This window comes from Apodemus sylvaticus, chromosome 13, assembly GCF_947179515.1.
Source record: "Apodemus sylvaticus chromosome 13, mApoSyl1.1, whole genome shotgun sequence".
NCBI lineage: Eukaryota > Metazoa > Chordata > Mammalia > Rodentia > Muridae > Apodemus > Apodemus sylvaticus.
In genome coordinates, this window is record NC_067484.1 from 34,394,017 (window position 1) to 34,410,111 (window position 16,095).

The window sequence follows — 16,095 nt, forward strand, 5'->3', positions numbered from 1 at the left end:
GTAAGTTAACACCATTGCAAGTCATGTGCATTAGTCACGTGGGTGCTCAAATGCATACGGGACATACTGCACCACTTCTTACCACAATCAGAAAGAAAGCTATGCGTGAAGAGGTGTTTTCAGACACTGGACATCAGACTCGCTGGACTGCAATGCCTGACAGCTGGGAAGGATCAGGATCAGAATGTGGAAAGGCTGAGGGATCTCAGCCTTGTACAGGGGGAAGTAATAGTGATCCCTGAGCTGGGCTGAGAAAGGGCTCCAGATAGCTTCCTGGGTCACTGGGTCACTCCACTATGTTGGCTGAACTCTTGACTCCGCATGTATTAGATGTGTGTCTCTAAGGCCAGGCCAAGCAGGGCTCCTGGGGAAAGAACAAATTCTGAGGAACTGTAAACTCAGCAAACTGTCAGAGTTAGGTAGGGTTTGAGAAAACAATGCATTCTACTCAGAGTAAAGGACTAACCTAAGCACATAGGCATCGTGACAAAACTTTAAAAGCTTATTGGGATGAAATCAAAGGATAAGTAACTTAAGTTCTTGTCAAAACAAGGTCAAGACGTTTTAGAGAAAGACAACAAAATTCGTACTACTTAGTGGTATAAAAAAAAAAGAAGGCAGGGAGCTGCAGAGGAACTCGGCCTCAGCAGTTAAAAGGGCAATGCTTCCCTAGAGGACACATTCAGTTCCCAGCACCCATGTTGGGCAGCTCACAACAGCTATAACTCTGTCATGGATTCCTATACCTCTGGGTTCCTCGGATATCCCCACCCTCACCCCACCCCGACACACACACACACACACACACACACACACCAACTCACATACAGGCAAATACATATAAAAATAATTAAAAAATATTTAAAATCTTAGAGAAGCAATGAATGAAGGTGCCCAACCATGACAAGCCCCTGTAGACAGCAAATGTAAAGAGAACCAAGAGTAAAGAGCTCAGTACCGATGAGCGCGGAAGTGGAATCAATTAAAGTGAATACATAGAACAAACGGAACTCGGAGAATCAAAAATGGCAGATCTCGGGAACTGCAGAGACAGCTCAGCAGTTAGGAGCACTTGCTGCTTTTGCAGAGGACCTGACAACCAGCTCCCCAACACCAAGGTGAGGCGACCACCTGGAACTCCAGCCCCAGTGGACTGAAGTCTATTTTTTAGACTCTATGGGCACCTGCACATTTCCTCCATATATGCATATAATTTAAATAATAACAGAAATACATATTTTAAAATATCAGACTTGGAATTAAGCATGTGCTGAGTGAGCAGAGGAACATATTCAGCTCAACAGCAAAATAGGTGGATGGCCATGAAGACAGGATAATAGAAGAGATACTGACAACAAGGATCTAAACAAGCCAAAAAGAGAAAGAAGGTGCCCTAGATGGCAACTTCAAGATGTCTAACATGGTGCAGTTGGAGTCACAGAAAAACATGTTTTAAGAACCATTAGCCAAATACTTACCAAATCTGCTTCAAAGTAAAACCCAAGAAATTTACAATCACCAATGCAAACAAACACGAAGGAAGCTATAACAAAACACAAAACAACTAAAAATTTAACCACTGGTGGTAAAGCGCTAGATTTCAAACATCCAGATGGCGTTGTGTACAGGAGGTGGATGGCAGTGTTGTCCGTCTTCTTTGCTCAGTGAAAAGCAGCAGTGCAGCCTCATTAGAGCCACTGTACCCAAGACAGTCTGTGAGACACATGCCCCGTGTGATGCAGCTAGAACAGGAAGGTCAAATAAAGCTGTTCTTAAACAGAAGACTGGACTGCCACCTGCAGGCATCACTGGGCTGGACGTTAAGTGTTCTCTTTACAAAGAAAAAAAAAAAGGAAAGTGGTTATTATTATAAAATTGGGGGCTGTAAGTGGAAAACTCTTGTAGTGAGATAGCCTTTTTTCTGCCTCTCAGTGAGGTTGCATAAAGGTCTGATCTGAGGGTTTGTGGGTATGGATGAGCAAAAGCATGGGGCCAGGCATTAAGCCCACGTTCAGAACAGCAGGAAGGGAAAGAGTACATTTAAAGGAGGGGGAGTCACCTGGCACACTACAACTTTGGATGTTTTGTTGCCTGGTGTGGTAAGCATAAGGAAAACTTCATCATCTGATGAAAGAGGTGAGTGGATCCATATCTGTTTCCACTCATTTAACCCACCCTTATAATTTTTACATTGATTACCTTGATTAGATAACTAGAACCTGAAGGCTCTATGTGTAGATCAAGAATTGCAATTTCCAATCGCAGGAGCATTAGGACATGCAAGACGGCTGTGAAAGCTCCCAAGAAGTGTCATCTTAGTTATTAGGCATTGATTGGTAAGCCTGTTTCTACTAGCAAGATGCACATGTATAAGAGAAGACATATATTACAAGGCATGGTTAGCTGGGGGAGTTCAATATTAAGCTCACCAAATGGTGACTCATGCAATATAACTGTGAAAAAGGACCAAGCCAACTGAGATTCCAGTCAGAAAGCTGTTCACCTGGGTAGAATGTCACATTTGTTTTTTCATAGGGAGGTAAAAATAATATTCTGCTTATGAGAGACAGCACGGATCAATATTTCACTCACATGTGAATGTGCCATTAAGAAACTGTCCTCTATTCTTTTTACATGAACAGCATCCCAAATGCTATCTGAATTCATTGCTGCCTCTGCAAAAGATAGGTCATGCTAGCTTTAAGAACTTATGTCTATGCCTTTATGGACAAGAGAGATTGATTCAAGAGAGAAATTGATGTCTACCATGTTAAAAACTCATTGAACATCTTGTTTGCAACACAAAATAATTTCCCCAAAATCCTTGTTTAGAATTCCACGGAAAGATGGAGAACTGGAGAAAGAGAGACCAATCAATGACTGGCACAACTTGAGACCCAAGCCACAAGAGGGAGGCCACCCCTGAAACTGCTGATAATATTCTGCTTTATTTGCAGACAGGAGCATAATATAATTGTTATCATAGCGGCTTCACCCAACAACTAATGGAAACAGTTACTGAGACCCACAGCCAAACATTAGGTAGACCTTGGGGAATCCTGCTGAAGAGGGAAAGGAAGGATTGTAAGAGTCAAAAGGGTCAATGACACCATATGAACACCTACAGAATCACCTAACCGGGACCCATAGGGGCTCAGAGAGACTGAACTGCCAACCAGGGAGCTAGCCTGGGTCCTCTGCACATATGTAACAGTTGTGTAGCTTGGTCTTCTTGTGGGATTCCTAACAGCCAGAGCAGGGGCTGTCTCTGCCTCTGTTGTCTTTCTTTGGGACCCTTTCTTCCTACTGGGTTGACTTCTCTACTCTGAATAGGAGAAGATGTGCCTAGTCCAATTGCAACTTGATATGCCAAGGCAGGTTGATATCCATGGGAGGCCTCCCCTTCTGTTTTTCTGAAGAGAAACAAAGGAGGAGTGAGTGGGGAGGGGAGGTGGGGAAGGACTGGGAGAAAGGGGGGAGAGAAAAACCGCAGTAAGGATGTAAAGTAAATAAATTAATTAACAAATGATGATGATGATGATGATGTATTCTACATGGGATTTTCAGAAGCGTGTACCCATCATGTCTGATCCTCACGGTAGCTCTTCAGTATGGGTTGTTAGTTTCATTTACTACATGAGAAAATTGAGGCCTCAAAGGACTAAAGGCCATATTTCAGATCAGGTGGTTGAGAGTTTATTGTGAGTTCATGCTAATGCAATTGAATTTGATGTATGCTTTTAAGTCAAATGATTAAGTAAACTAGGTGTCCCTTGAATTTTCTTCATCCTTTAAAAATAAAACCTATCTTTTGTTGCTTTTGCACTTTGGTATTAGGTGAGGGGAACATGGCCAATGTCTTAGTTAAGGTTTTACTGCTGTGAACAGACACCATGACCAAGGCAAGTCTTATAAAGGACAATGTTTAATTGGGGCTGGCTGACAGGTTTAGAGGTTCAGTCCTTTATCACCAAGGTGGGAGCATGGCGGCATCCGGGCAGGCATGGTGCAGGAGGAGCTGAGAGTTCTACATCTTCATCTGAAGGTTCTTAGTGGAAGATTCGATTCCAGAGAGCTAGGATGAGGGTCTTAAAGTCCACACCCACAGTGATACACCTACTCCAACAAGGTAACACCTGCTCTAACAAAGCCACACCTGCTCCAACAAGGCCACACCTCCAAATAGTGCTACTCCATGGGCCAAGCATATTTAAACCATCACAGAGAGGCAATGGAAGAAAGTGAAAATGTTTTTCAAGTGGCTGGTGGTTCTTTCACATAATTTGTTCTACATCCTTCTTCCTTGGCTATGAATAATTGAATCCACAAGGTTTGGGGGGCAGCTGTCAAATGCACTGACTTTACACAATCACATCAATACAAAGTCTGTACACCTGGGCAGGGATGCAGTGCAAAGCTAACCTCTCAGGACCTAGAGGACTGAAGAAAGGTTTATAACTTAGAGCAATAAGGAGAAGGCTGGAGACAATCCCAGAGCTGTGTCTCTCAGGCAAATAAAGGAAGAGGAAATTCCTACCTTGTGACTGGTCACCACCTATAGAGCATTCTTAGTTTAAGTCATTCTTGCTATTTTACATACTCAACAACTGGCAAACAGGAATGTCTGTGGACTGAGGAGCTGGTGCTTAGATGATCAAACTTTATTCTAGGTCCCTTAAAACAAAATGAAGATGCTAGAATGACAATAGCAATGGCTGACACCACTAGATATCAGACAGTGGAAAATGTTCGGCTTAACAGGGCACCAGAGACCTCCGCCCTGAGTCTGGTCTCTGTCCTGTGGTCTGGATGCTGTGCTAATGTCTCTCCTACACTGCACCTTTCCCTCTTTCTCCATCCAGTTTCCTGCTGATTTCCACCAAAAGATGGGAAGTTGACAGAGACTACTAATACAACACGTTTTCTTTGGAGAGATTTGTCCCAACATTAAACATTTCATGCTAGTTGAGGAGAGTGTTCTTCCTGGCTTCATTAGCGGATTTAACACTCACCTTAGATTTTTATCCACCATTACACACTTGTTCATTCTAGTGAGCTAATGCTTACTTAAAGAATAAGGCTTCCCATGAGAGTCCAGGTCATAAAGAACTCTGCACTCTTGAGAAGGAAAAGGTTAAATTGAAAGTGGAGTTTCTTACCTACATACCACCAGCATGGAGACTCTCAGCACACACACACACACACACACAGACACACACACAATTATGCAAACTTTGAAGTCCTTTGTGTTGTTTGTGGGAATGGAAAACTGTACTACAGGTCCTCAAAGGGGCACAAACTATGTGATCGAGTGGTTCCACTTCAAGCTCAAAAGTTAACAGAATTGAAAGCAAATTATTGAAATCTTGGCAGAATCTAGCTACACAGACCAAAAAGTAGAAGGGTGGCTTCCAGGAACTGGGGAAGAGACAACAGGTTTTTGATTGACTAGAATTTCAGATTTATATGATGAAAATGTTCTGGGTATTAATTGCACAAGAATATTAATCCCACAATGCCATCTGAACATTTGTGCTTCTAGACAGTGTCTGTAAGTACAGTTAACATGAGAGTGTGTGTTAGGAGTTTTCACAGTAACAATTACTTCTGAAACATGGGCATGGACACAGAGCTATATGTTTCTTGCCTGTGCTTTGGCCTCCAAGGAGACTGAGCAGATGTCTAAGTAAACCTGGTAGCTCATATATAAATCTGCCAACATGTGCAAATGAAGTGAAACCCAGCCTCCTCTTAGGTCAGGATCTGCATGTTATCAGATGCTGGAGTGCTTTCGGGGAGGGGGAGGGAAATAGCTGCTCTGTGGGATAAGGAGACATCCATCTGGAATGAGGCTGTGCAGAACATGAGGACCAGCTGCAAGGATTCTGGGGTCTCAGGGGGAAGGCTGACATGAAGGATGTGATGAGGGAGACTGTTGCTCCCATGGTTCCTCTGACATCACAGAGAGTGAGTTTTGTACATAATGCTCTGAGCTGTTGTGACATCTTGAAGGGATCAGCCAGGTGGCTTCATACTTTGTCTCTAGTGGATATTTGAATCTGTCTCTCTTCCTTTACCATGAACTAGGTGAATTAGTTTTTCATTACTATAACAGAATGTCCAAAACATTCTAATTTTTTTTCTTTTTGAGGAAAAGGGGGAATGTATTGGTTATAGTTCCAGAGATTGGAGGGCAAGGTGCCAGCATTGCCTTGTCTACAGAGGACCTGATGGCTGGTGTCACCATCCTGCGTGGGAGAGATTACATCAGCAAACAAGAAGCCAGAAAGAGAGGGGTGGAGGCTCCCACAATGCCATCTGAAAGACCCTTAGCTTTTAAAGTTCTAGCTCAGAACGCCATCATACTTTAAATACCAATATCTCAATGCATGACACTCTAAAGAACAAGCCACCCCCAATCCATAAAATTCAGGCTCTCAGACATTCTTAAGCAGTGCTAACCCTTAACACATACATTTACTTACTGATTCATCAGGATGGTGAGTACAAGATTCTTGTTTGCAGTCAGAAAAGCAGTAGATACCTACTCTGTGTAACCCAAGATGCATGCTAAATAAATGACAGTAGGCACAATGATGGCTGTGTTATACACTTATTAGGCATTTTTTATTTTCCAAACCAAAATGATGAAAGTCATGGATGTAAGGCCCTAAATTCCAATGATACTTCTCCTCCTCACTGTGAGAACACCTTACAGAGGAAGCTCATGGAAGGAAGTTGACATGTGTTGATTGTATAGATTAATGTATTCAAACATTTCTTTTTGACATAGTATTTTTCTCTTAGTATGCATGAATTGTACATGATATAATACATAATGGTCTTCAATATTTTTTAATTTAAAACTTAATTTCAAGAATTCTCACCTGAAGAACTTCGGATGGCGGAGAAGCATCTTAAAAAATGCTCAACTTCATTAGTCATTAGGGAAATGCAAATCAAAACAATCCTAAGATTTCATCTTACACCAGTCAGAATGGCTAAGATTAAAAATTCAGGAGACAGCAGGTGTTGGAGAGGGTGTGGAGAAAGAGGAACACTCCTCCACTGCTGGTGGGGTTGCAAATTGGTACAACCACTCTGGAAAGCAGCAGTTTTGGCGGTTCCTCCAAAAACTGGGCACCTCACTTCCAGAAGATCCTGCTATACCACTCCTGGGCATATACCCAGAGGACTCCCCACCATGTAATAAGGATACATGCTCTACTATGTTCATAGCAGCCCTATTTATAATTGCCAGATGCTGGAAAGAACCCAGGTATCCCTCAACAGAAGAGTGGGTGCAAACAATGTGGTATATCTACACAATGGAGTACTATTCAGCCATTAGAAACAATGAATTCATGAAATTCTTAGGCAAATGGATGGAGCTAGAGAACATCATACTAAGTGAGGTAACCCAGACTCAAAAGGTGAATCATGGTATGCACTCACTAATAAGTGGTTATTAACCTAGAAAACTGGAATACCCAAAACATAATCCACACATCAAATGAGGTACAAGAAGAAAGGAGGAGTGGCCCCTGGTTCTGGAAAGACTCAGTGAAACAGTATTCGGCAAAACCAGAACGGGGAAGTGGGAAGGGGTGGATGGGAGGACAGGGGAAGAGAAGGGGGCTTACGGGACTTTCAGGGAGTGGGGGGGCTAGAAAAGGGGAAATCATTTGAAATGTAAATAAATTATATCGAATAAAAAAATTAAAAAAAAAGAACATATATGGGCTTCAGCTAGGCCTCCCTGCACATATGTATCAGATGTGCAGCTTGGTCTTCATGTATGTCCTGAACAACTGGAGAGGGGGCTATCCCAAAAGCTGTTGCCTATGCATGGGATATATTCTAGCTGGCCTGCCTTGTTTGGCCTCAGTGGGATAGAACGTGGCCAGCCTCATAGAGACTTCATATGCCACAATGGGATATTTATGGGGTCTCCAAGTACTCAGAGGAGATAGGGATGTAGGGAAGGGGGGAAGGATAGCTAGAGGAGCTGATCTGGAGGGAAGCAGTGAGTGGGAATAAGTTAAAAAATAGTTCACTATCATTCAAGTGTGTTTTGAATTATACTTCTTATGTAGCTTATCACATCTTGCCTATTTTTCTCTGTTTATTTTGTGAATTACATGAAATTTAAAAAGAACAATTTAATTATTCCTAAAATTAAAAAAATAGAAATAATCAATTTGTCTACATAGCATCACTTCAAGATAGTACATCACTGTTGATCTATAGAAAATATGCCCAATAGTGTAGGCAAATGCCCAGGAATTAGTAGACTAATTTAATAATGACAGAAAAAGGATACCAACTGCAAAAAGCAATCCTGAGATGAGATTTCTGAAAGCCTTGCAATTCAGAAATGTCCAGCACAGACCATGCAATACAATGTGTCATCTCCAGAATGTCACGTATATGCTTTTAGCCTTTCCTATATGGTTCTAGACATAAGGGATAACAATAATTAAATTAAAATAATATAATAAAAAAACTTAATTTCAACACAAATTTCTTACTGAGCTTAAGAAAAAAAGACTTACAATAAAGGAACTTTATTATAGGAACTGCTAATCCCATTTTGCATCTGTGAAACTAAAGAGGGTTGAGTTTCCTTTTTGTTTTTTGTTGTTGTTGTTGTTGTTGTTGTTGTTGTTGTTGTTTTTAATCCAAGTTCAGCAATGCACTTACACATCCCCTCATTGTTATAGAAAACACAGCGCCAGGTATTTTTTATAAGAGAGGAATGTGTGATGTTTACTGACCTTACACCTGAATGGACTATGCTGAGTCACATGAAAGGACACACTCTGGGGAGGTGTTGCACGTGGGAGGCAGAGGCAGATGGATTTCTCCCTCTTCAAGGCCAATCTTTGTAGGGAGTTCCAGGCCATCTCAGGCTATATAGTGAAACCTATCTGAAAAAAGAAGGAAAAGGAAGAGAAGGGGGAAGAGAAGGTGGAGGAGGAAGAAGAGGAGGAAGAGGAAGAGGAGGAGGAGGAGGAGGAGGAGGAGGAGGAGGAGGAGGAGGAGGAAAGGGGCAAAGCTGGAAAGTAATTTCTTTTAGGAACAGTAGAATCAGGGGGCTGGAAAGATGGCTCAGTGGTTAAGAGCATTTGCTGCTCTTGCTGAGGACCCCATTTTGATAGCTACCTCTAATATGATGCCCCACAACTGTCTGTAACTTCAATCCCAGGGGATCAAAGCCCCGATTTTCCCTCCCTTGGTATAAGAAATGCATACAGGTAAAGCACCTTACACATAAAATAAACACCCGTTTAGAAAGAATCATCACAAACAATAGAAAGAAGTGAGGCTCATCTGCGTAGCAAAGCTTAATCATTTCTTAGCATCGTTTTAAAAGAAAACTGCATGGCAAATGGATTTCTTAATATGTCACATTCTCAACACTTCTGAACAAATTATATTTTGCACACTTTCCATTATGTAATCAGGAACATTCAGGATACATGGTAGAAATTAGCTTTCTAAATAAACCATTTCTAATTTTCACAAGCATTGTAAAGTCCTCTTTCAAAGTAAGTCATTAAGTACCAAGCTTTGAAAAACTCAAATTACCCATAAATGAAATTTGACAGAGATAAATTTCACAGAAATTCTACTATATAATATTTAGCTTTCATGTCTGAGCTGGAGAACTCTGACCAAGTTCAATATTTGCTCCCATAATACTGGAACTCATGCCAAGTCTGACCTGAAATGAAATATTTGCTCATTTAGTTGGCCTTACTTAAATATTGTCACATATTTGGCATTTCAATAATTCCATGATTTTGATAGGGCTGATTTTCAACTAAAATATAAATTTCTAAAAGGTGTGTGAGGACTTAGTGTAGGCTACATTTTGAATCAATATGGAGATTCTGTGGCTAAAAGCTCTAAGCAATGGGAACTATATTTTCAGTCCTTAAAACTCTTTCCTTCCTCTCTCCCCCCTTTGTTCTTCTCCCCACCCCCTTTGAAGTTTTGTTTGTATGGCTGTATTTGCCCCACATGCATGCAATGCCTATGGACACCAGAAGAAGGCGTCAAATCCCCTGGAGCTGGAGTTACAGACAGTTATGAGCTACCATGCGGGTGCTAGGAATTGAACTCTGATCCTCTGGAAGAACAGTAGATTCTCTTAACCACTGAGCCATCTCTCCAGCTCCCTTTCTGTCTTCCTTAGCAGGAATGTTACCATCCCTTTACTTCTCCCTAACTGTGAATACCTAATTCTTGATGTACTTGATCCAGTCAAATATGCCTGCACATAAATTCTTTTCTATGCTAGGCATGTCCAGAAAGGTGGGATGAGTAGATACACTCCCTGCTCAGAAGAACTTAAAATTTAACTGGCAGAGAAACAAGCCAGTGAAGTAACAGCAATAAAATTTCAAATTGTGATACATATAAAATTGGTGTGGGGCAGAAAGGAAAATACTTTGGAGACACAGGAAGCCCTCAAGGTACCAAGGAGATAGAATGAGACATGGAGACTCTGGTAGTAAGATGGAGACTTTGATGTCTCTTAATCATGTCTGTGCCTCTTCCCAGCCCAGCTGCTCAATCTGGCAAAATCCTGAGTCCTTCAGTCCTGTATAGAGTCCTGTGCATGTGTATTATATGTCTCTGTACATATATTATGCAATTGCATAGCTATGTCTCCGCTCTCAGATGTGTTAACCTGTCACAGTTGACTGCAGCTATCCACATTTCTTTGTTTTTTAATAGGTTGTTTGGGATCAAGTCCGTTATCCAAACAGACTGCTCCAGCACCTGGAAGATCATAGTAAACCCAGACCTGTCCTGGTATCACCACGCCAACCCCATTCTCCTGCTGGTGATGTACTACACGCTGGCCACGCTGATCCGCATCTGGCTACAAGAGCCTCTTGTAAGGATCTGGAAATGTTTCCTGAGCTTATCTTCAAAGTACCTAAATTCTCTAGGAGACATGGTTTCAGCAAAATGGTAGTGTTTTACCCACGTTGGTATAATTCTACAAGTACTGAGTGAGTACAGATTCTATCTGCACAGATGCCAGCTTCCCATTGGGCCCTGTGTGAGCTGTTACAAGTGGCAGTTGGTAATAACAATGGAAGATTAGGTTTTCTTAGGCACTCACTAAGCCAGCAGGCAGTATACTGGCTATTTTTGTGTATCCTTCTTTCCACCCATTGAATAACTAAAAAATGAATATCGTGCTTGTCTCATAGGTAAGGGAATGAAGCATGAAAGACACGTGTTCTGGTGCCACACACTTCCTGAATGGTTAAGATTGGATTCAGGCCCATCTTTGATAGCAATGTTAGTCTTAGAGACCATACAACCCCATGTCTCAGTGTTTCTGACATCCCAGCCTCTGAGGTTAGACATTTTCATAAAAACTCAACTCCTACTAGTGCCCATGGCTTCTACTGTGAGGCATGGGGACTGGACATTCCACACAATCACATGGGACACTAGTTTGTTCCCTATAGGAATACCAGCAAGGCCATGACACTTTAAACAGGAAGACCAATGCTTGTGTGTTTTCCCGTTCTCTGTTCTTTGTCTTCTGTCCATTCAGTCTCCTAGATAGTTGGGCAATGTTGCAAGGGAGGACATTGATGCACGTAAGAGGTGCTTTTCTCATTTCCATCTGCAGGGGGCACTGTTCATGCCTACTGAACTCAGGCCAAGATGCAACCTCATTAGAATTGCTGCTAGCTTTGGGCTTGGGATCAGTTTTCTCTTTTCTACTTTCATTCTCAACTAAATGTGCTAGAACCACATGTTACAAGTTTCAGAAGACATCTTGAAGGCCAAGAGTTTAATGTACTAACTTAGTGGCCAATATAAAGTAAGACTAGACAAGGCTATGCATTCTACAAGGAAAAAAGGCCAGCTCCCCGCAAAGTAAAGGCAATCCAAATTAAACAGTGTCAATGAAACTGGATAAGGCCCGTGTCTCCTTCATCCCTGGCAGAACTGCCACCTGCAGGAAGAAATGAGAATCCATCTCCTTCCTGCATGGTACTCTGTTCCCATGGAGGGTACCAACTAAGACTAGGGTCTCAGATCTGATCCTTGTTAGTTCCATTCTCTGTGGGTATCTTCCTGTTGGGACCCAATTGATGGATACAAAGTAACAAATTGTATCCATGAGGTCAGAAGGAACAAATCTTGAGTTACACCTTTCTTCAATTCCTTTTAAAAACTGGTCACACTAATGAAATACTTTAAGATTTGTATTATGTTAGCTTCCTCCACAAACACATTTACATAGATAGATAGAGAGAGACAGACAGACAGACAGACAGATCATCAATAAAAGTTTTACATAAAACTAAAATGTATTAAGGGAACTACTTCTGAACAATCTCATGTACATTACAGAAATTAAGGCCTTCAAGTTATTAAGAATTCCTAATGTGCTTAGCTTTCCCAGTGGCGTTCCATGTAGACACCCAGGAAATGTAGTAGCTTGGTGACTGCTCTGTGATTTCTTCAGGCTCGTGTAATGCTCTGGCTTTAGTGTTTGCATCATGGACTGTCTCTGGAGCTGGGGAGATCGAGACTGCTGGGAAAGCAATCTGAGCTATGGGCGCTGCAGGCCACAAGAGGATTCAAGCCTGTTTCTATAGGGACAAATAGAACAATAGGATTCAAGCCAGTTCCTGTAAGGACAAATGGGACATGGTCCTTAGTCAGGAAGCATTTCAATCTGCAACTTAAACTGGCTGAAGCAGAAAAGTTTATTACTGAGACAATGTGAGAAGTCAAGAGGCTATTCACACCCTAGTTTCAGAAGCTCTGTCATATTCAGTGAAGAATGCCAGCTATCAAATGTGAGTGAGGAGACTGTATCAAGAGTTACATATCAGAAGAATGTTGGAAGGACATCTGAGTCCACTCCGTGGATTCTGTGCTCATTACTGTATGAGCACTCCAGATACATTGGTTAAATACCTCATCACACAACAGGATTACTCCCCCAGTGAACCCAGCATGGTTTGAAAATAGTCAAGAATGCATTTATAATGCTCCTGACCTGTTGACAACCATAACCGATCATAACCTACTTTAAATATGCTCATTCTGCAGTGGCCAAAGTCATATATTGCAAAGGCTACTTTTTAATAGGGTTGATCATCATGTGCCACTTACTGTATATAGAATGTTAAAAACAGAACATTTTCAGGAGTGTTCACCTTTAACAGCAAGTTATCATGAGTTAAAGTAACATTTCAATCATTGAGAAGTGAAGAACGGCTATGTTGACTCACCGTAAGTTGGGACGATGTATATGTGGCTGCTACCTGGCCTCTGAGAGGGAGTGTGTTTCCCTTGGGCGCTCTGCTGCACACCAGAGCCATGATTGGGCAGTGAGCCCGAACCCACACTTTCTACTCTAACTAATTATCCTTTTACGGGAACGCCTTTGTTAGAACGACATCTGAGTCCACTCCGTGGATTCTGGCCCTCATTACTGTGTGAGAGCTCTAGATAAATTGCTTTTTACTAAATATCACCTTGCTGGGCATGGTGAGACATGTTTGTGATCCTGCACTCCGGCACTCTAGGGGCTGAGTCATGAGAATTGTGAGTTTTAGGCCAGCCTGGGCTATGTAGCAAAATCTTGGCATTAAAAAGAAAAAAAGGGGTTAGTGAAAGATTCGCCAGTGAGAGCCTTATACTATTAACTGTGTACTCTTTTAGAAGTGCTTACCCTGAGAACCAGTTATGTTGCTGTTTTCTGGTGCAGTTTAGAATACACTGGAAGAAGCCACGATGCTTAACATCGGTAACATGGAAAGCTTTAATAGAATCAAGCGACATTCCACAGTGGTGGTCATAGGACAAACATGACAGTATTGAGTTATTAGGAGAGTATTGGTCAAATCGCATCCATGTCATACCCTAACTTTGAACAGATGAGATCAAGGGCAATGGTTTGTGGATCTGCTTTGGGAGCACGGCTGCTCCCATGATTCTGTGTTTCAGGTGCAGGAGGAGATGGCGAAGGAAGAGGAGGGTGCCCTGGATTGCAGCACCAATCAGAACACAGCAGAGAGGAGGCGGAGCCTGTGGTATGCAACCCAGTACCCAACAGACGAGAGAAAAGTAAGGCACAGGAAGAGAATGCTCGCTTCCTCATTTAGTTTTTCATGTCTGTGTCGTGTGGTTGGATGTGGGGTTTAATAGCAGTGGTCAGATCGCGTTGCTTCTGACTTATAGAAGCAATTTGCATTAGGTGGCTACTTCCAGAACCCTCTGTCACAGTCAAACCTGGGGCTTTTAAAGGAAGTACCTGCTCCCACAAGATCCCAGAAGAGAACAATTTTATATATTAATCACTTGTCTTGAAATCAAAAAAAAAAATCCTAATTTTTTTTTAAAGACAAAAATTAGTAACGAAACTGTTGGCACCTTTGTGAGAGAGGATAGTTTCAAGGTAGACAACACTGCAGCAGAGCCGTTCACTGTATTAAGTGACTCCATGACTCATAGTGGTAACTCTGTAACTGACTGGGGAAGATCCAGACTCTGCCTGAGTGTGGTTATGGGCCTTTTGGCTTTTTGAGGCTCTGGCAGGGAAAGTGTTGGCTCACGTAAGTTATATGTAATAGATCACGATTGCCAGTCAGCTTGAATTCATTCTGGACTTAAGAGCCAGTTTGCAAAGCCATCGAGACAAATGTTCTTTTCCTGAATGGAGCCAACAAGTCACACTGAGCGTTGTAGAGCATCGAGAGGGAGACGTGATACATTCAATGGCAGACCGGTTTCTTCAAAACAACATAGCCCTGGTCTCAGTGTTGCTGTCTTGTGCTGAGGGGGCCGGGGGAAGCTACTGTGAGGGAGGACAGAACCGTGGGGCAGGTGGGGTGCATCGTAGGATAGGTGAAATGCCTTACGGCACAGATGGTGCGCCATGAGACAGACATCATGCCTGAGATCCCTGAGGGTTTTCCTGTATCCCACTGGGTGCTGTTGTGCCCATTTCACCAACTATAGTGATGGGATAGCTCTACCATGTGAAAATTAAGTCCCAGGGAGCTCTGAGGGTTCCAAGACCCTGTCTGGGAATAAAATGGTTGCAATTGAGATATTGAAGATCTTTGCTTAATGGCTAAGAAGCCATAGTGCCCAAGTGCAGACCCCAAACCTAGTGGTTTCAGACCCAACAACTTCATGCCATCACTACCACACCACCATCTTCATACCACCAGCATCACCACAACTACCACCACAGCACCACTACACTACCACCACCTCCACCATCATCACCACAACCTATAGTGGGCCTACACAGCAAACAAAATTAAAAAAGCCAATTTCTCCTGAGAACATTCTTGATGAGCAGGAGCCAAACACAATGTGACAATGGTCCACACACTGGACTTTGGTTCCCTAAGATTACAATGACCTCCGAAATTCTTACAACCTATGACGTAGCAATGGCCGTATCACAGCAGAAAGCACGGTCCATATATTAAGGTCACACTGTTGAAATCGCCCTAGTGCATTCTAAATGTTCAGTGTTTATAGATTCCGCATCAGGTGCAATCCCATGCCTGCCCATTTCATGTACTGATGCTCCTTGCTGACTCCCTCAGAACCATCTCTGCTCCTCTACGCTCCGCTCATAGCAAGTGTCCCTTATATCATGTTTTTGCAGCACCTTTTCTGTTTTAGGTGTATAAATGATCTTTGTGTTTCTTTGTGTGGGAGTAGCCTTCAGTGCAGTAGTGTGCTGTGAAGTTTGTACTTTAGGAGTGGTAAGCTATGCCCTACAACCTGAGAGTGGAACAGGCTCTACCTTTGAGCTTGGCGTATCTTTAGGATCATACAAAAGTAAGATTGCCTAGCGAAGTAGTCCTCAGAATGTGCCTAGTCATCAAACAGCACATGACTAGGTTAGTTTTCTTAAATATGCACTCTGAACTGTGTTCCCTTTAACATTTTGCATGACAGAACAGGACATCTGAATGGCATGCCATATACAAAGTCTGGCAACGTCCTGATGTATGCACAGCGTATCCTAAAATCACTGTAGGGCAGAGCTCACTGTGTCCACAGAAGTGATTATAATCT

General features: G+C 42.3%; 1 protein-coding gene across 1 annotated transcript in view; it reads left to right on the plus strand.

The window, feature by feature from the left end:
• The window catches only part of Piezo2 (piezo type mechanosensitive ion channel component 2), a 390,271-nt gene that overhangs the window by 271,322 nt on the left and 102,854 nt on the right, over positions 1 to 16,095 (plus strand). Inside the window, exons 8-9 of the mRNA XM_052155704.1 lie at positions 10,747 to 10,909; positions 14,002 to 14,121. Of these exons, the coding sequence (XP_052011664.1) occupies positions 10,747 to 10,909; positions 14,002 to 14,121 (283 nt within the window). The remainder of the gene's footprint in view (positions 1 to 10,746; positions 10,910 to 14,001; positions 14,122 to 16,095) is intronic.